The sequence below is a fragment of the Chlamydotis macqueenii genome, chromosome W (assembly GCF_036417535.1).
Source record: "Chlamydotis macqueenii isolate bChlMac1 chromosome W, bChlMac1.mat, whole genome shotgun sequence".
NCBI lineage: Eukaryota > Metazoa > Chordata > Aves > Otidiformes > Otididae > Chlamydotis > Chlamydotis macqueenii.
This window is the reverse complement of record NC_141592.1, coordinates 13,973,638-13,994,630: the sequence shown is the minus strand read 5'-3', so window position 1 is coordinate 13,994,630 and position 20,993 is coordinate 13,973,638. Positions and strand designations below refer to the sequence as shown.

Here is a 20,993-nt window from a genome sequence, read left to right as displayed (position 1 = left end):
ACCTTTAAAGGTCATCTAGTCCAACCCCCCTGCAAGGAGCAGGGACATCTTCGACTAGATATAGCAAAGGAAAACTACAATAATAACAGAATATAAGGATATTAAAACAGACAAAATGAACAATGTATGTTTTCTCACCACCCGATGTCCCAATGACCGATACAGCCCGTCCCGAGCAGCGATCACAGAAACAAAACCGAGCAGCAAGCAAAGGAGCAAAAGGGAGCCAGCAAGGTAGAGGGAACGATGCCAGCAAAACGAGGGAGAAAGATGGATGCCAGGAAGGCAGATACCCACCCTGGCCAGCCCCCACTTATATACTGAGCATGACGTTGATGGCCTGGAATGCTCTCTTTGGCCAGTTTGGGTCAATTATTCTGTCTGTCTTTCTCCCAGCCTCCTGCATCTGCACATTAGCGAGACTTGGAAAGCAGGACGGTGTCCTTGGTCTCATTCACAACAACTGGTATCATCAGGGTGTTTATCAACATTCTTCACACATGAAATCCAAAACACACCAGCTACTGAGAGGAAAATTAACTCCATCCCTGCTGAAACCAGGACAATGATGTCCCCATGACCTCTGGGAGATGCTCCAAGTCTTAGCCAAACTCCATAAAGATGGCATCAGGGACAAACGATAATGCACCTTGTCATTAAGTCATGAGTCACTACAGTCATTTTGAGTCCTTTCAGTCTTCAAAAACCTGTCTTTATAACTGGTTTCTATCTCGACTCACAACACAGGGAGAGTGCTTGCTGCCCAAGTGAACCTGTGCTGCAGCATGCTTACTGAAATACTTACAGCACAGTACCGAGACTTGATAATAAGTCTTTTAAAAAGCCAGTTCTCAAGTCCAGGAACAAAAAAAAATAAATTGCAAGTATTCAAGAAAAGAAGTGACTTGCTGTCAGTTCTCCCAGGATTGCAATTATAACTGTAAGCAGTTTTAACTTGAAGCTCTCAATGACCCAAACCTTTGCTTTAGATAGTAATTTTCACCACAGAGGGGTTAGCACTGCTGAAAATTAATTAAGCCACTACGAATGATGATTGAGAGACACACTTAAAAGAATAACATCAATACTCAGAGAGATCAGAGATCCGGTAAAGCAGATCCTACATGCAGTATGGTTTAAATGCACGTCCGTAACCTCTGTCCTCCAGTCCCTGAGAGCAGACATCATCTCCATCCACTGCTGCCCAACCCCTGTAGCTGCCCACACAAACACAGGGATGGACCACACCATGGGCTGTGTGGACTCTGTTTACCCATGCATGCAGCTTCAGCAAATTCCCCACAAAGTCAGCATTTGCATGCACACAACATCTTTTCAAAGCCCAGCTCAGCATCCCACCGGTTCCGCTCGTCAGACGTCATTACCATCCTCCAGCAAACCACTACTAACACAAAATCATAGAATCATAGAATCATAGAATGGTTTGGGTTGGAAGGGACCTTCAAAGGTCATTTAGTCCAACCCCCCTGCCCTGTAAGGAGCAGGGACATCTCCAACTAGATCAGGTTGCTCAGAGCCTCATCCAACCTGGCCTTGAATGTTTCCAGGGATGAGGCATCCACCACCTCTCTGGGCAACCTGGGCCAGTGTTCCACCACTCTCATTGTAAAAAATTTCTTCCTTATATCCAATCTAAATCTACCCCCCTCTATTTTAAAACCATTACCCCTCGTCCTATCGCAACAGGCCCTACTGAACAGTCTCTCCCCATCTTTCTTGTAGGCCCCCTTGAGGTACTGGAAGACCGCTATCAGGTCTCCCCGGAGCCTCCTCTTCTCCAGGCTGAACAGCCCCAACTCTCTCAGCCTGTCCTCATAGGAAAGGTGCTCCAGCCCTCTGATCATCTTCGTGGCCCTCCTCTGGACCTTCTCCAACTGGTCCATGTCCTTCTTGTGCTGGGGGCTCCAGAACTGGACACAGTACTCCAGGTGGGGTCTCACCAGGGCAGAGTAGAGGGGGAGAATCACCTCCCTCGACCTGCTGGCCACGCTTCTCGTGATGCAGCCCAGGATCTGGTTGGCCTTCTGGTCCGCAACGGTGCATTGCCGGCTCATGTTGAGCCTCTCATCTACAAGCACTCCCAAGTCCTTCTCCTATCAGATCATGATCTTCATCACACAATTGCAACAGCATTAGCTCACTACTGTGCTTAACATTAATATTGAACAATGCCAAGTGGTTGCCTGAGTCTGTGGTATAAATTCAGGGATTATCCTGTGTCATATGTTACTACTTAAGCATTTTTCCATTCTATGTTTGAGAAGATTCCCCTATTTTTCTTTTTTCTCAGCTGCCTATAACCTCTGGTTGCACTTCAGTAGAAAACAAAAAAGATATATAGATACCAAACTGTCTGAAAAGGCTCCATTAAAGGTTTTCTTGTTGAAAAAAAGCCAGTTTACTAAAACTGCAATTTTTCATAAGAAAAAATACAGACATTTTGAGGAAGATAGTATTATCCTTGCTCAAAGAAAGAAAGATATGTTGAATCTCGTTGCCACCAGAAAGGACCATCACTTTCCAGCAGCAACACGGTTCTGTGGGTCCTCTCCCACCACAGCACGGCTCAGGAGAACAGACTATTTCCTTAAACTCTTCAGGCTGGATGAATGGATCAGGCCCCAAATCTCCCAGATCCCGTCCTCTACTTCTGGCACAAGCAGTGCTCACTTATGCAGAAGTAGAGCAACTCCAAGATGGGAGAGGAGGATAGAGGCTGAACTAAAACACGCAGAAGTGGTCCCTAGTCTGAGTTCAAGGAATGGACCTAAAACCAAATCAAAAGTAAATTCTTATAGTCTTTTGCAGGGCAAGAAGGTAACTCCCCATCAAGCCCTGCTGACAGCTCCCACAGAAAGCAGCTGGATCAAGGTCACCATTTAACACCGTCTACATGGTGTCCACTCAGACTTGCTAAAAAATAATTACAGACATCTCTTAATTTCCCCAAATTAAAATACTCAAAGACTTCAAATAAAGGAAAAAACCTAATTTCCTTTGCACTAAACCAACTGACTAGGGACTTCTTTCCCAATATTAAGGCAGTCAGCACAACTCAACAGACTTCTTAAGGCCGAAGAACAGCTACAGCCCTCAGCAGTCAGGTCACACATTACCCATGAATTTAATAGGTCTCTGAGGTGTCCTTCATAATTGACATGCGCTCACACCCTACGTGTAGACACACACACAAAACACGTTGCTAGGAGGATGCCTCTGATAAATAGCAAGCAAAGGACATGACTTCAGCATGTCGCTACCAGGTATACCTTGGTCGATTGCCTGAACTGGCTGCTTCTCCCGTGGCTGCCAGACCTGGATCCCGACCCATGCCTGGAGCCCGACCTCGGCCGGAATCCTGCGCTCCCATTGCTGTTGTGATCTCTCGCTTCCTGGAAACAACAAACAGCTTGCTTTAGTCAAGAGCAACACCATTCCGCAGCCACAAAAACTACTGACCCACTGAGTCGGGAGAGCTCCAGCTCGCAGACCACATGTGCAAGCACCTACAAAACCATGCTCATGCCCAATGCCCTGATTTAGGGGTTTTCTCAGAGTCCTTTAACATGTCATATTTACACATTGCAAAGGGATAACATGGTGGGAGGCTTCAATGAAGATAAGATTTGGCTGTAGTGCTCTAGTTTACTAGTCTAAGCATGGGGAAGAACAATACTTACCTCCTCTGTCTTGATGAGGATTAATTATGCAATTATACCTATATATTTCTCTTTATACATATATATAAGCAGTTTTAAAGAATGTGGGGTTGCTGAATATGCATAATTATATATAAAGAGATATATCTCTCTCTCTAATTCTCCTCCCAAGCCCAAACCACCTCCTCAGTCAGTTTTTCCCTCTTCTCAGTCCACCGTTGGAGTCCAGCTACTCACATACATGAAAACACTTGGAGTTCACCAGGAGACAAATTACACAAATTACTATTTTTACCTATTAAGGAGTTGTCCCCAATGTTCTTTATTCTCCTAACACTTGTTCTGCTGTCAAGCAACTTGCAGGTTTCTTGTTCAGCCAGCAGCCCTAAGGGCATGATGAGTCATCTGAAAACCAGAATAACTCATCCAACCAGCCCTATCTACTCAAACACCCCACAAGGTGCTTGGGGAGAAAGGTGGACATTGTCAGGGTAACTGCTCCAAAAGATTTGCTCAGAGGCTTGGTAAAGACATTTGAAGTTACTTAAGATTATTAAAAAACCATTAAATCACAGAGTACAGAATATTCAACTCTTTTGAGTACTCTGAAAATCTGGGAAATACAAAGAGGAGCATATGTTTCAGGACTGGTGTGAGAGCTGATACTTAAAGGGGGCTTCTCATGTCTCAGACATCCCCTGCAGACACTGCCGCGGGCTATGACAAGCGTAGAGCCACCTTGGCCTTCAAGAGCCAAAAGGACTCACTAGCAAAGCAAGGCGTGAGCTCCTCTTTGCACACAACGGCCAGGTCGCAAATTTGGGGGCACAAAGCAGGTCCCAGATCCACCACTGCCACCTGGACCTGGGGTGGATGGAGCAGGGAGACAGCTGCACAGCAGACCCTAAGGTGATGCTACCTAGCAATTAAGCACAGACCTTAGCGCACGTGAAACATGTAAGTATTTACCCAACATGAGGGACTGAAAGCAAAATGCATCAGTACTGGTTTCTGCATTGCTCCAGCTGCATGTTCTCCATCCTCAAACCTAGCAAGTCTCAAGCAAGCTCAAATATATTGTAGTTGCAATAGTCTAAAATCAGTACTGACTTCAAAAGAGGAAGTCAACTGTTTTTCAAGTTGTATATAGATGAAATTTGAGAGGTTGTGGTTATTCCCACCACATGTTACAACAACAGTAGAAAGCACCTTCTTCCCTTCTCGTCACACCATGACCCAAATCTCCTGATGGCTGAGAAATACTGAGTGGCACAAAGTTAAAGGAGTTGTTAAATTGGCATGGAAGGAAAAAAACAAAAACTTGATCAATGCTGCTTGTGAGACACGGGCAGGTGGCCACTTTGGGAAGCCTTGGGGAAGAGGCAGTCTTGCAGGCATCCTGAGAAGTGAGAAATATCTCATTTGACAGGGGAAAGATGTGCACCAACTGAAAAGGTGGTTGGGAGAAATGAATCTTCACCACCTAGATGTTCAAAAGATTAATTACCAGTTTACTGTATCCTATACACTGAACATCTTGTTCATCTATGTATGAAAAACTTCTGTGCCAAATGCTACAATGAGACCAAGTCCAACATATGCACCTTTTGCTTTAAAAGACACACTGAAAATAAACATCACCATTCAGTTATATCCAGTTGACCCAACTATTTTGGTCATGGTTGCCTGCAGACAACCTCAGGTTATGCAAATTCCAGAAACACAGCCGGCCACAGTAAAACCCTCATGAGAAACAAGGAGATTGGTACCACCATGCATCAACATCCAAACTCACTAAGACAAGCCAGCGGATACGGCATGAACTGGTTAGATAAAAATCACAGGTACCCTTTCACTACATTAGCTGTTCTCCTGGCTCTAACTGATGGCCTGGAGTCTTTTCCCTGTTCATGTTCCTTATCTTTATCATGTCCTATTAATATTTATATTTAAAACCAAATTATTTTAAAAATAAAAATTGTTGAACTCAAAATTATTGAAACTTCTGTTGAAACTTAAGCAGTTCAACTGAGTACGGCCTAAATACACTCATGTTCAAACTCATCAACATAGCCAAGCTCAATATTTTACGTAAATTTCTCACTAATTGCCAAAGATGAACAACTTTTTACTGCTACCTTACTGATCGGAGTTCAAATATCCAGAACAGAAATACGCCCATCAGAAACTCTCCCAGACATTTCTGGTGGCTTTGTGTCCTCTAATAAAGCCCTTTTCTGCTAAAATGAACCCTCCTTTCTGCGGGAGCAGGGAAGCTCACATGAACCTCACGGGCAACGCTGAAGGAGCGGGTGAGCGTATGCAGGTAACAATCGTTTCTATAAAACAACACCTGAGCAACAAAACCTCTCCACCAGCATCACTGCAAAAACCATAAAAATCCCATCCCAAATTCATACAAGCAGCTGGGCTTCAGCAGAAGGCCAAGGCTCTGCGGCGGTGAGACACGGCACTGCTCATCCTCCATCCCGCAGCATGGCCACCTACATGTCTCCCACACAGCTCGCTTGTTAAATTAATTCAGCATGTTGCAGCAACAGATTTGTCCGCAGCTCTGACAAAAACTGAAGAAATAGCTGTAATGGCACAAATTTCTCCATCCCATGTCCTTGCCTCCTGCCAACCCAATCCCCCATCATCTGGCCCCATTACTCTCTGTTGTGCCCTCAAAAGACCAAGACTCTCCTAGTCTCTCCCAACACCCCAAACAATCTTTGAACTCTTGTTTCCAGCTCTTATCTGGGCTCATCCACCTACCATTCATGGTCTACACTCACCAGCAGGAGATGGGACCTCTGAGCCACACTTTAGGGCTCAGAGGGAAATGTCACCCCCTCCAGAGATTGATTCCCAGTAGCTGCTCTCATCCATGCTAATCTTTCTGGTCAAGCTCTGCACCCTCTTGGGAACAGTGAGGCTTGTGCACATTAACACTGCCAGCCACCCTCCTTCGGAAACTAGCTGTCAAATCTAACATTTACATTTTAATTAGCAATAATCATACGTTTCACTTACACTGCAATTTTCACCTTCTCAGCTAGCTCTTTGAGGCATGAACTAATTAATCTCACTCCCTTTGCCAGCTCAAGAGTTAATACTTTCTGCTGCTTCAGGGCAAGTTTGAAAATCCCATTTGCAGAAAAAGGAGACCACTTTCATCAATGCACAGGCAATAAATGGAACCTACGTGGTTCCTCTCAGTGACAGTAAATATGGGTGAAGTCGGCTGTGTTGGTAGAGGTGCAGATCAAGCATGGCAATGCCACAAGGTTTAAGTGGCCTGAAGACATCAGTGGATTCTTGATGGCATTTATGTTCAGTTGTATGTAAAAATCTCAATATTCAATGTACAGCATAGACAGCCAAAGGTGGGTCAGAGGAAAAAGAAAGACAATGGAAAGTTAGAAGACTTCTCACGACATAAGAGCCTCCGAGATGTTCCCCAGCATTAACAACTGTTCCACTACAGCACCTACAAGGAGCTACCTAGACCAAGCTGTAGAGTGTCCTTCAAATGACTCCCAAAATCTGAGTCTTAATCCTGGTCAGAAGAGAAGACAGTTACCATGTAAAAGGTTACTTTTGAGGTTTTTCTGCAGCAGAGGTGGTTTTCACACACCCACTTCATGCTGCAGTTAAATCTTCTAGTCATGCAGAATTTTGAAACTGGACTCCAAGTATTTAATGCAAAATCTCCCTGCTCTTCTAGATCTATTCTAGAAAAACCACTCCACTTTTTCTACAGAAAAATAATGATTTATATGAAAACAATTGTTTTAATAATTTTAAAGGCACCTTTCTGTCATAGTTCAGCCTCAGTTGCGGCCAGACTACGCAGTCTCTCTCTCACTCCCCCCACCCTCTGAGAGAATAGGGAGAGATGATATAAGGAAAAACGGCTCGAGGTTTGAGATAAGGACAGGGAGAAATCCTTAAAGTTACCATTACAGAAAAAACAGACTCCACTTGGGGAAAACTATTCATTTATTACTAAAACTAGCAGGAGAATGAGACAGGGAACAAGATAACCTCCCCCCACCCCTCCCTCTTCCTGGCCATAACAATATCTCTACTACCTTCCCTCACCGAGTGGCACAGGGGGGAAGAGGGAATGGGGGTTATGGTCAGTTCATCACACGTTGTTTTATGCCGCTACTTCGTTGTCGGGAGAGGAACTCCTCACATTCCTCCCCTGCTCCATCGTGGGGTCCCACCCACGGGCCACAGTCCTTCGTGAAACTGCTCCGGCGTGGGTCATCTCTTCCACGGGGTGCAGTCCCTCCAGAACAGCTGCCCCAGCGGGCCCTCCACAGGCCACAGCCTCCTTCAGGCATCCACCTGCCCCAGCATGGGGTCCTCCACAGGCTGCAGGTGGATCTCTGCTCCTCCATGGACTTCCACGGGCTGCAGGGGGACAACCTGCTCCACCATAGTCATCACCACAGCTTGCAGGGGAATCTTGGCCAGGAGCCACATTACTCCTCCCCCTCCTTCTTCACTGACCTTGGTGTCTACAGCCATTCTTCTCACAAGAAAAATTCTTCACAACAGGCAGGCAGACGCCTCTCAGGATCTTTTTACATCTCATTCACATCTCATCTCCTCTCCACTTCTTGCAGCCAGGCTGGGCTGAGTTGGGCCCAGGTGGCCGCCCAGCAGGAGGCCAGAGGGTGAGGCCTGCAAGGCCCACAAGGCTCACACCTCCCCCTCTCTGCCCCCTGCTCAGCTCCTTCACATTATCTCTCATTTTCTTTTTTTTCTTTTTCCTGTTTTCCCCTTTTTAAATACATTATCGCAGAGGTGTTATCACAGAACATTCTGCTACCAATCAGCTCGGCCTTGGCCAGCAGCAGGCCCACCCTAGGCCCGGCCGAGTCCACTAAACAAAGGGGAGCAACTTCTAGCAGTTTCCTACAGAAGCTACCACCATAGCCCCCCCTCACTAAACAAAACCACACCACCATCTCACCAACCCATTTGTTTTATAGCCCAGGGCCAGTTTGTACACTGAATTTCGTTGAGATTGGCCACCATGCTGAAGACCTGTTGGGACAAGTGCCTGCTGATAGATGCTGCACTCACTTTTCTCTCATTTCCAAAAGAAGAAGAGAAAGTGAAAGACAGGGAGTTACTTTGAGACTTTGCCAATGATTATGGATTGGTTTAGCCCTACCTGATGGAGTAAGAAATTAAATCTTTTAAGTGGGATGGCCTGCCCATGATCAAAGAGCAGCTCTAAGAAAACCAGTCACCTAATGGTTTTCTGCCTGTAATTGCTGGGTGACACTTCTTCCGTGGAGTGAATACATCTCTATTCAATTACAGTCGGAGAGGACCACTGAGAAAGAAATCGAGTCCTTTAGCTAATACATAGGTTTAACTTTCTCTGGGACTTGTGTTTGAGATACATCTTGTGAAGCAGCACCACCTCTCGTGAAGCAGAAAGCTGCTTGGATATCTGAAGATCTGGGAGTGAAATGCTTCACTGCTTTGCTGCCTGATTTAGGAGAACTGTTGCTGCTTACCAAGGATGGAGGAAGGTGTCTTCTAGGCATGGTGTCACTAGTGACTTATGTGGGAGGACGTCTGATCACTCTCAGTTTCCATTTGTGTAGAGCAGACAGGGTTATGCCGGTCTGCCTGCTAAAAGGAGAGCTTCTCATGTTCTGGTTTTGTGAAACTTGCAGCAACCAAGTTACCTTTGAGGTCTCCATTCTTCTTCCAGACTTGACTGAATCGGTCAAGAAGTGCCAAAGCTCTTGTCAGGAAAGGGATGATGTGAGCCATTTCCTCCAAGGCTTTGACAGGGGCTTGCTGCTGGGTTTCTGTGGCACGTCTGAAATTCTTTGGTGCTGTTCTGGGTGCTCTCAGTGCTCCTTCTTGTCTTTATCCTTGCACATAAATGAGCTACCTAACACATCGTTGGCTAACACATCTCTTCTGATGTTGTCCAAAGGGAACACAAATAACTGCACAGGCTGGGCTCTTTCATGGAGAGTCCAGAAAGATCTTGTAGGCATAACCTCCTACTTCCAAACCCATCAGGTCCTTTGATCCTGTATTGTGGCACAGGTATAAGTAAAACCTTACTTTTCCTGGTGGGAGAAGAGCTCCAAACTATGTTTGTTGTCCATTCTGCTTTGTCTTTACCAAAGCAGTGAGCAGATACCGTACCAGATTGGAGAGGGCTGAGGAAGGTGGACATGGACCTGGGGAGGGAAGGAGCAGAGCGAAAGTGGTTGGGTTTTCTGCAAGATATTTTTATAAGGATAAATTTTCTGTTTTTCTTATAGCTTTATGCAATATATTGAGAAGAAAGAAACTGGAAATTTGTTACTACTAAAATGTTTAGAGTAATCTTATTTTTTTTTTTTGTGAAAGTATTCTGGTTTTGTTTAGTGAGGGGGGGCCTAAGGTGGTAGCTTCTGTAGGAAACTGCTAGAAGTTGCTCCCCTTTGTTTAATGGACTTGGCCGGGCCTAGGGCAGACCTGCTGCTGGCCAAGGCCGAGCCAATTGGTAGCAGAATGTTCTGTGACGCCTCTGCGATAATGCATTTAAGAAGGGGAAAACAGGAAAAAGAAGAAGAGAAGATGTGAAGCAGTTGAGTGGGGGCAGAGAGGAGGAAGCACAAGCCTTGTGGGCCTTGCAGGCCTCACCCTCTGGCCTCCCACCGGGCAGCTGACTGGGCCCGACACAGCCCGGTCTGGCTGCAAGAAGTGGAGAGGAGATGAGATGTGAATGAGATGTAAAAAGATTCCGAGAGGCATCTGCCAGCCTGTTGTGAGGAACGGCTGTAGATGCCAAGGTCAGTGAAGAAGAAGGGGGAGGAGTAATGCTGCTCCTGGCCAAGATTCCCCTGCAGCCTGTGGTGACGACCATGGTGGAGCAGGTTGTCCCCCTGCAGCCCATGGAGGTCCACAGAGGAGCAGAGATCCACCTGCAGCCTGTGGAGGACCCCATGCTGGGGCAGGTGGATGCCTGAAGGAGGCTGTGGCCTGTGGAGGGCCCGCTGGGACAGCTGTTCTGGAGGGACTGCACTCCATGGAAGAGATGACCCACACCGGAGCAGTTTCACGAAGGACTGTGGTGTATGGGTGGGACCCCACGATGGAGCAGGGGAGGAATGTGAGGAGTTCTTCCCCCGACGAGGAATCAGTAGTGTGAAACAACGTGTGATGAACTGACCATAACCCCCATTCCCTCTTCCCCACTGCGCGGCTCGGGGAGGAAGGTGGTAGAGATAATGTTAAGCCCAGGAAGAGGGAGGGGTGGGGGGAGGTTATCTTGTTCCCTGTCTCATTCTCCTGCTTTGATTTTAATAATAAATGAATAGTTTTCCCCAAGTGGAGTCTGTTTTGCCCGTGACGGTAACTTTAAGGATTTCTCCCTGTCCTTATCTCAAACCTCGAGCCGTTTTTCCTTATATTATCTCTCCCTACTCTCTCGGAGGGTGGGGGGAGTGAGAGAGAGACTGTGTAGTCTGGTCCTGACCAGGGCTAAACTACGACAGATGGGGACCCCCAAACTGCCCCCAGGATCAGCCCTCATGTTTTGCTGAGCAAGAAAATCTCTGCGCTTCAGATCCAGATGCAAGGAAGGGCAATTAAAGCCTGACATGGGCTGCTTAACCAGTACAGGGAAATGAATTACATTTTCGGTTGGGAGATCTTGACAGCCTCTTTGCAAGCAGCACCCATCCACTTTCTCAATGACAATGGCACACAATCCTTGCAAAGCCCTCTACATCTCCACGCTACTGAGTGGCGCATGACACTCAACACCTTATGTTGTTAAATTGTCAGTGCAGCCCTTGGGATGTTCTTGACCCCATCCAGCTAGTCCTCTCCAACCAATGCCCAAGAGTGGAAACTCACCATCTCCGCCCGCCCACCCGCCACAGGCAACATTGCTGTTTCTGCTGGCTTAATGGGAAAGCAAATCTCCTCCACCAGCAGCACCTCGGGGAGGACAGCAGAAGGGTGCTACCGGCAGGGTGTAGGATAATCCAGACGTGATCCACACACCCTGCCTGCTCCGTCACTGCTCAGTAGGAAGGTAACATAACCATCAACTGGAGAAGCCTCTGAGGTCCTGAACCATGCAACAAGTCCCTGCTGCAGCTGATGGGACATGGACGCACATGCAAATAAGCAATAAAATAAATTGCAGTCCCATTTACTGCCAATAACACAGGCTTTTGTTTGGTGATGACGGGCCACCACAAGGGAAGATATAGACTTGGCCAGGAAGGAGGGGTTTCAGCTCTTTCTCTCCCATCACCTGGAGAAATGGGACAAACCTGCAGAGTTGCTCTGGTTTTTGTTAATGTCCTTTCCATAAGGGGAGCCCGGGATGGAGCTGCTGCCAGGCCTTTCACGTACCAAGAGCCCTACTGGCTCTCTAAATACATACCATACTGTGAGAGACTGAACTGTAGTTTTTGTCTCAAAGGATTACTTAATCAAGCGAGAAACCCTTCCGACTGCTAGATAAGGACAACTGCAAGACCACAGAGACCTCCCAGTTTGGAACTGTTTATCTAAGCAGGAAATTCCTCCAGCTGCTAGACAAGATATGACTGCAAGGCCGCAGAGACGCCTGGTTTGTGATTTATGTAACAACTGTGTGAAAAGCAGGGCCAGGGTCGTGAAGTGTGTACATGCAGCTGGTCAGAAGTTGCAGCCCTTGAGCGGGGATAAAAGGACTGTTGAGACAAGTCCTCACTGCAATTGCCCACTGCCAAAGCCAAACACCGACATGATCGCCCACCACCGAAGCCAAACACCGATGCGATCGCCCACCACCGAACCACTGAGAGATATGGAACACCGATGCGATTGCCCATCGCCGAAGCACCAAGAGATTTGGACCCCTGGGACGCCGCAGATCCATGGTGGTGACTATTCTTACAACTCTATCCCGAATGCTTGCTTAATTTCCACCTTTTCTTCTCACTCTGTCCTATCATTACTATCATTTACCTTTGTATAAAAAAACTAAGTTTGGTTGCCATTTGACCTCGTTTGTGTCTTAATCTCGCTCGAGAAAATCGAACCTGCAGTGAGAGGTTGGTGTAGCCACCCCTAGCCTCCCAGACTTGTCTGAGATCAGCTAGAACGCAAGCAGGCCTTCCTCTCATCCGAAATCGGATTGTAACACATACCAGAAGTCTTTTACTTAATTAATTGCTCTCAGAAATATAACAAAGAGTTTCCTATTTCCAACAGCCTCACAAGGGGAATGCAAATAAAGTATTATATAAAATCTTCCCACTGGGTCTTTTTAGAAAAAAAAAAAATCCAAACATAAAAAGATTTAAAACGATTCCATTATCTAAACTTTCCTAATTTATAGAGGCAATATAGCGCTCAGACAATATCTTGCGTACACTGATGGAGTGGTCTTCACCCCAGAGGCTCACATGGTGCTAGTAGACCTTCTGGGGAGTATCGCTCAAATGCAGCGGGGCTCAGTGGAGCATGGCAATGCCATGCAGCAAATGAAAGTGTTCACAATGGGAAACAAGGAGAATTATAGATGAGCTGAATATAATTATGACACCAGGATTTTGTCAGCACACCAGGTGTTCACAAAACGTATGTCATGAGATCTTCCATGAGCAAACTATCTTCTCACAGCCACCTGCCCAGAGAACTGGAAAGACCAGAGTTTCCATGGGGAATTTTCTCCATTTTGAAGCAACTGCTTTGTATGGGATGCACAAGTGCCAGTCTATGGGCACTGACCCCCATGTAGGCTCTCACAGGTGCTAAGCAGAGGTGTCACCAAGAAGTGCAAGAGCAGGGGCAAGTATGGGGTGATCTTTCCCAGAGATACCAAACAATCTGGGAAAAACAGCAATTTAGGAATATCCTGGACTGCAGATTGTATCAAGACACCTTATTATTGCTCTTAAATTGCACATTATCCAGGAATTGCTCTCAGTCCCACACTTATACAACATTCTGTGGATGCTTATATACATACATATTATATATAAATGTCTATAAATACATAATACATCTATACACACATTTAAAAAAACCCTTTCTTTTCTTTGCCTTAAACTTGTTGGATTCTAGAGACAAGAATTTCAAAGGCATCAGGTACTTAGGGGGATTTTCAGGCATGGGAAAGTCAGCTTCACTCTAGGCTCCCCTATAACCTTTAGGAAACCAATTACTTTTGAAAATGTGGCCCTGGACTACTGTGTCTTTGCAGAAAAGGAACCAGATGCTGAGTATATTTCCAGGACTAATCTGAATTTCCATAGAAATGCCCTTTCTGATCGTCAGGTTAGAACTGTGTGAGGCATATCATGGTCACCGATACATAACCCACATTTTCACAGTAGCTGAAGCCAGCAGAAATCTCACATCCCAGTATTTTTCAACTAAGACCGGTGCCTACTGCACAACTGGCAATGCAGAAATCTCAGCTGGAAATAAAATAGGAAAAACTGGACAAAACTCTCAAAATACATTAAAATTTGCAACCAAAAAAACCTTAACATTCCTTGTGAAATAATTAGCCAGCCTTTTCCTTAGCAGGTTTGAAGAGTGATTGATAATTTACATTCAAGACAAACATCTTATTGATTTTTTTTTTTATGTTTAAAGCTACTAGTAAAAAATCAACAGCCAGAAATGGTAATAAACTGAACCTAGTCCTCACCAGCAGCGTTTCACTCATATATCAGCAACAGCAAGAGAAACGCTTGCCTGGACAGATCAATAGCTTGCAGCTCCTCTTTGATGCCAAGGAAAATTTGTTACTTGTGGTTAAAGGAAGCCCAACATGGAGAGAGATAATTATTAGCTCCGCTGCAGGCTGGGAGAGAGTCCAAACGCAGGGAAAATAACTTGGGCATCAGTGAACGTTATTTGTATATAGAAAATAAACTCTGTGCTGGAGGAGATCAAATAGGTTTAATGCCCAGGAAAAAAAAAAAATCAACCAATAAAAAACCCACAAGTTGAAACAAAAGAGAGCACGGCAAAGGTAGATGGAAGATGTCAGGGCTGCGTTGACTGGAGTCAGGAAAGCATCACTCGTGTGTGACTCCTGTATCATCCTGTGGTAGCCACCAGAGACTGGCATGTCAGCTGAGCCCTTGGGTGAAGAGCCAGGGACCTTCTACCCCAGGGAAAACACCTGGTCCTGCTAACACTCCGAGTGACCCAAGGAGGCTCAATGGAAATGGCTAGCCTCCCAGTGAATTTCAAGCAGCCAGTTGTGGCAGTGGGAGGGAGCCCGGCCAGTGTTTAGCTGCTGAATATTTCAGCACAGATCAAAGTTAAAATAAATTAAATTCACAATTCAGTCTGCCACGTTCAGAGGTTCATCTGAAGCAGTGTCTCCGTACAGCATACATCTTCCTACGCAACAAGATCTTGCCTTTGTTCCGTGCAGGTGTTTGTATAGAAGCACCCAGCATCATTGCATCCAGGCACACAGCAGGGAGGGGACACGTGAGCCCCCATCCCACAGCCCAGCAGCTTCCAGTATGGCTCTGCGCGAGGAGAAGTCATGCCCAAAATGAGATGTAGGAGCTGCAACATGCACTGCTTAGACCAGTATGGCCTCTTGTACCGCCCTGCAAGGGGCTCCCAGGCTTTTTCCTGTGGCAGGGGCTGGATCCCATACATGAGAGGACACCAAGCAGGGTAAGAGCACCAAAACCACCAGCCTGAAGCCCCTTCTGGAAGAAGGGACATCCATTAGCCACAGCAACTGCAAATGCTGCTTCACCCTTTCCTGCAGCCGGCTCGGTCTCATATCTCCTTGGGCAAATGTTGCTTTTACAGGGCTGATGGTCTCATGGTGGCACAGCAGCTCCTCAACCAGGTGACAATGGTCAAACTCATGTCTCTGCCCTTGTCAATCCTCTCCCATGCCAGTGTTTGCACAGAGGAGGGACAACCACCTCCAGCAATGCCAGCAGTGCTTGGTAAATACTCTTCACTGATGTTCACACCACGTACAACACCCAAAACTGACTCACACCTAGCTTCTGTCATCGCAAACCCAACACAGGCTCTCAGCACGTGCAATTGTGTTGCTTCTCCTAGTTCACCCTCTCAGCTATTTAATCCTCTTCCCTGCACCACCACCCTTGTGCTGCACCTACTACCCCAGCAGGCACATAAGCAAGAAGCACAGCTACACAAAGCTCCCTCATCTCAGCTACATCTTGTAATTCCAAGTCAGCTTTGATGGTCCAAATAGGTGCCTTGTACAGGTTGCAATAAGGAGATCTTAGGAATAAATGGGACACTTCATATTTCTTCCTCTTTATCGCAAAGCAATAAGCTCCTGGTCAAAGCATCCATCCGCACATTGGGATGCTGCCCATCTCCCATGGTTTCGGTGGGAGCAAGCTTTCAGCGAGCGAGCAGAGGGACATGTCTCCCCTTCCATGGGAAAGAGAAAGCTGGCAGCACGGGCAGGCTCCACGCTGACAGACAAGGCAGTACAAGACTAAAAGCAAAGGTTTGGTGAGGAAGAGTTAAACACAACCCCTACCTCATTGTGTTCGTGAGACGACAAGCCCTTCCCTTGGGATGGGGAACAGCTGCCATCGAGTTGCTCGCTACAATCCACCGTCCACTGTAAAAAGGATAAAAAAAAAGGGATTGTGTAAAATAATAGCCGGGCTGAGAAAAACTGCTGCATCAGTCCACAGCGCACAGCAAAGGCCATCCAATTGCAGGCATCACCGTACACATGCAGCCCGCTCCTGCCTTTTGAGAATGGTCCCAAAGGCTTTAGCCTGGAAATGCTCCACCCACTGATGGTGAGCAGAGGGAAGATGCAGGAACAATTGTAGGAAGGCACCTGAAATGATGCTTTGCAATAAAACCATCTCTAGTATTTCCCTGGAGACTCAAACAGTGTTTCCTGTCTCAGGCACGTGGTACACACCAGGACAGCTTGACTTGATTACTCTTTTCCATGGAGTCTTCCATGGCAAGCTGGGAATTTTCTGCTTTTCCCAACTCTGTTCACTTCAGGGACAGATATGAGTCCTGAGCTGCCAAAAACTCGTGGCTTTATTTTAAACAAAACAGAAAACAGAGCTCAAAGCTGCAGGTTTGGCCACTGCTGTATGTTGCAGCTGTGGACGGCAGCCCTGCTGTTACAAAAGTTTCGCCACATGGTGAAGGACATGGGCATCGGGGGACTTCCCGGCCATAGCAGGAGGTCAGCAGGACAGCACAGCCCATGGCAGAGGTGAGCAGCTCTGGAATATGATCTGCTGTTTTCCCCAAGGTTTGACAGTAAGGCGCCTCCACCAAAATAATTCAGTTTGGAGTCATCATTTGGGTTTTTTTGCCCCTGAAAGAAATGAAGGGTCACATCACACTGGAGGGAAAAAAAAAAATCAAGCAAACAAACATAAAAGAAGCTGCTTAATCCTGAAGTCATTTTGTTGCCCCCACCAAAGTTGAGACTGAACCTTGGAGACCAGTTCCACTTCTAAAGTTTTTCATCCTGGAACCACTTGGCTGCTCCGCAAACACTGTGTTAGTTTTATTTAGTGAGGGGGGGCTACGGTGGCAGGTTCTGTAAGAAGCTGCTAGAAGTTGCTCCCCTTTGTCAAGTGGACTTGGCCGGGCCTACGGCGGACCCACTGCTGGCCAAGGCCGGGCCAATTGTTGACAGAATGTTCCCTGATAACGCCTCTGCCATAACGTATTTAAGGAGGGGAAAACAGAAAAAAAAGAGACGATGTGAAGACGCTGAAGCAGGGGCAGAGAGAGGGAGGCGTGAGCCTTGTGGGCCTTGCAGGCCTCACCCTCTGGCCTCCCACCAGGCAGCCAACTGGGCTCGACTCGGCCCAGCCTGGCTGCAGGAAGTGGAGAGGAGATGAGAAGAGAACCTGAGAGGCATCTGCCTGCCTGTTGTGAAGAACTTTTATTGTGAGAGGAACAGCTGCAGATGCCAAGGTCAGTGAAGAAGGAGGGGGAGGAGTAATGCGGCTCCTGGCCAAGATTCCCCTGCAGCCTGTGGTGAAGACCATGGTGGAGCAGGTTGTCCCCCTGCAGCCCATGGAGGTCCATGGAGGGGCAGAGATCCACCTGCAGCCCATGGAGGACCCCACGCCGGGGCAGGTGGATGCCTGAAGGAGGCTGTGGCCCATGGAGGGCCCACTGGGGCAGTTGTTCTGGGGGGACTGCACCCCATGGAAGAGATGACCCACGCCGGAGTAGTTTCACGAAGGACTGTGGCCCATGGGTGAGACCCCACAATGGAGCAGGGGAGGAATGTGAGGAGTTCTTCCCCCGACGAGGAATCAGTAGTGTGAAACAACGTGTGATGAACTGACCATAACCCCCATTCCCTCTTCCCCCCTGTGCCGCTCGGGAGGGGAAGGTAGTAGAGATAATGTTAAGCTTGGGAAGAGGGAGGGGTGGGGGGAGGTTATCTTGTTCTCTGTCTCATTATCCTGCTGTTTGTAGTAATAAATGAATAGTTTTCCCCAAGTTGAGTCTGTTTTTTCTGTAATGGTAACTTTAAGGATTTTCTCCCTGTCCTTACCTCAAACCTCGAGCTGTTTTTTCTTATATTATCTCTCCCTATTCCCTCAGAGGATGGGGGGAGTGAGAGAGAGACTGCGTAGTCTGGTCCCGAGCAGGGCGAAACTACGACAGACACTCACAGCTTGGATGCCATCATCAAGGCTGATGTGCCAAGAAAGATGAAAACTCAATTCTGTAGAAACAGCAACTACCTGAGAGCTTCTTGATAGGTACGGATGAGGCCACAAATACGAGGAAGAGTCACCACTAGAACCGTTCACCATCCCCGCACAGCTCTTGCCCTCATTGGAAAGTCCATGCTAGCTCAATCAGATGGGAAACCTCAGCCTCGCCTTTAATGAGCTCTTTAACGAGCTGTCCATTGCTCTCCTGCCACCTCTGCTGACCTACCTGGAGAAGGTCATGATGCGATCACACTTGAGAGCCTTCTGCTAGACCTTTAACAATTTTGAGTGCAGTCATGTGTCTGGAAAGCTCTCTCAAGGTACAGCTCATCCATTATTATGTCCACAGCTGAAAGAAAATTGCATCTTCCCTCTGATTTTCCTCTTTTTTTTTTGTGGCGGGAGCAAGGCTGGAGATATCCCCGTGATGGAAATGTCCACACTCTGGGATTCTCTGGATTGGAGATGTATTCAGCTCCTCTGAGAGTGGTGTGGAGGATGGAGGAGTGTACAATGTGCCTTTCCTTCCTTCCCCCAGCACAGAGAATACTTATCCGGGCATGTTGCACCATCTGGGCATCTCACACACATCGGTGAGTAGATTTATCCTCTCAGGCAGGGAAAACATTACAGCCACAAGGAAATGAACCACAGAGAGATTAAGTAACTTGCCCAAAGTTAAAGTTGCCAGTAGAGCCTTGCAGTTAAAAACAATTTTCTTGGTCTCAGTTCAGTGCCTTCACCATAAACTCATACTTTTTCCTCCAGCTCTCATTAAGAGGGAACATGTCACCTTCAGTCAGGCTGGCTTCCACCAGGGTTACTGCAGTAAGCTTATTGCTTGCTTTGATAAGAAGTGATCAGGAAGACAAAACCATAAATAAAAATTCCTAGTTATTTCTTATACAAATTTGGGGTGGGAAAATGAGTATCTTGGGAGACAACAGATAATTCCTTCCTAACGCATGCCTTAAGACATGGCTCAATAAAAGCAGGTGACCTATGTTAAAGCCCATTCTCATTTCTTGTCCCATATACAGCCCTAAAAATATGTAATACTGCATTTGGCTGGAGTTTCACATAGAAATCCTAATTCCATGTAGACATCAACGGTCTGGGCTACAACCATATTTAAGTGCTTAATTTGAGATGCCACTAAAAGGGGTCGAATTAAAGGGTTCAATGTTCAGATCTTTCATTATTTTTCATTTTTCTTTTAAAATAAAACCTGACGATCTTTAAAGGCAGTATCCTGTCATGGTTTTGTTTAGTGAGGGGGGGGGCTAAGGTGGCAGCTTCTGTAGGAAACTGCTAGAAGTTGCTCCCCTTTGTTCAGTGGACTCGGCTGGGCCTAGGGCGGACCTGCTGCTGGCCAAGGCCGAGCCAATTGGTAGCAGAATGTCCCGTGATAACGCCTCTGCGATAACGTATTTAAGAAGGGGAAAACAGAAAAAAAAAACAAACGAAAGAAGAGAAGATGTGAAGAAGCTGAGCAGGGGCAGAGGCGCGGGGGGGGGGCGCAGGCCTCATGGGCCTTGCAGGCCTCACCTTCTGGCCTCTCACCAGGCAGCCGACTGGGCCCTACTTGGTCCGGCCTGGCTGCAAGAAGTGGAGAGGAGATGAGAAGTGAATAAGATGTAAAAAGATCCTGAGAGGCGTCTGCCAGCCTGTTGTGAGGAACGGCTGCAGATGCCAAGGTCAGTGAAGAAGGAGGGGGAGGAGTAATGCGGCTCCTGGCCAAGATTCCCCTGCAGCCTGTGGTGACGACCATGGTGGAGCAGGTTGTCCCCCTGCAGCCCATGGAGGCCCACGGAGGAGCAGAGATCCACCTGCAGCCCATGGAGGACCCCACACTGGGGCAGGTGGATGCCTGAAGGAGGCTGTGGCCCATGGAGGGCCCGCTGGGACAGCTGTTCTGGAGGGACTGCACTCTGTGGAAGAGATGACCCACACCGGAGCAGTTCCACGAAGGACTGTGGCCTGTGGGAGGGACCCCACAATGGAGCAGGGGAGGAATGTGAGGAGTTCTTCCCCCGACCATGAAGCAGCGGCGTAAAACAACATGTGATGAACTGACCGCAACCCCCATTCCCTCTTCCCCCCTGTGCCGCTCGGAAGGATGGAAGGTAGTAGAGATAATGTTAAGCCCAGGAAGAGGGAAGGGTGGGGGGAGGTTATCTTGTTCTCTGTCTCATTATCCTGCTGTTTGTAGTAATAAATGAATAGTTTTCCCCAAGTGGAGTCTGTTTTGCCCGTGACGGTAACTTTAAGGATTTCTCCCTGTCCTTATCTCAAACCTCGAGCCGTTTTTCTTATATCATCTCCTCCTATTCTCTCAGAGGGTGGGGGGAGTGAGAGAGAGACTGCACAGTCTGGTCCCGATCGGGGCTGAACTATGACATATCCCTAGCATTGTTATAAAAAACCCCAGCAGCTCCTATTTTTCAGCATAGGCGACAGAAGAAAGTTAAAATCCTATTTCCACAACTGGAAGATGGATTTGGTTGCAGCAACCGAGGATCTTAATGCAAAAATTGTACATGGGCCACCACGAGAATTAACAGCTTTTCTCCTGAAGATGGGC

General features: G+C 47.2%; 1 protein-coding gene across 2 annotated transcripts in view; it reads right to left on the bottom strand.

Annotated features, from left to right (window-relative positions):
- LOC147596582 (CBP80/20-dependent translation initiation factor-like) overlaps positions 1–20,993 on the bottom strand; it is a 125,757-nt gene that overhangs the window by 102,476 nt on the left and 2,288 nt on the right. The window contains exons 2-3 of one of the 2 annotated variants that reach the window (XM_086769682.1): positions 16,228–16,311; positions 3,291–3,413 (exon numbers count right to left, since the gene is read on the bottom strand). In XM_086769682.1, coding sequence (XP_086625808.1) covers positions 3,291–3,413; positions 16,228–16,311 — 207 coding nt within the window. The remainder of the gene's footprint in view (positions 1–3,290; positions 3,414–16,227; positions 16,312–20,993) is intronic. The other variant, XM_086769683.1, reaches the window with a different exon arrangement.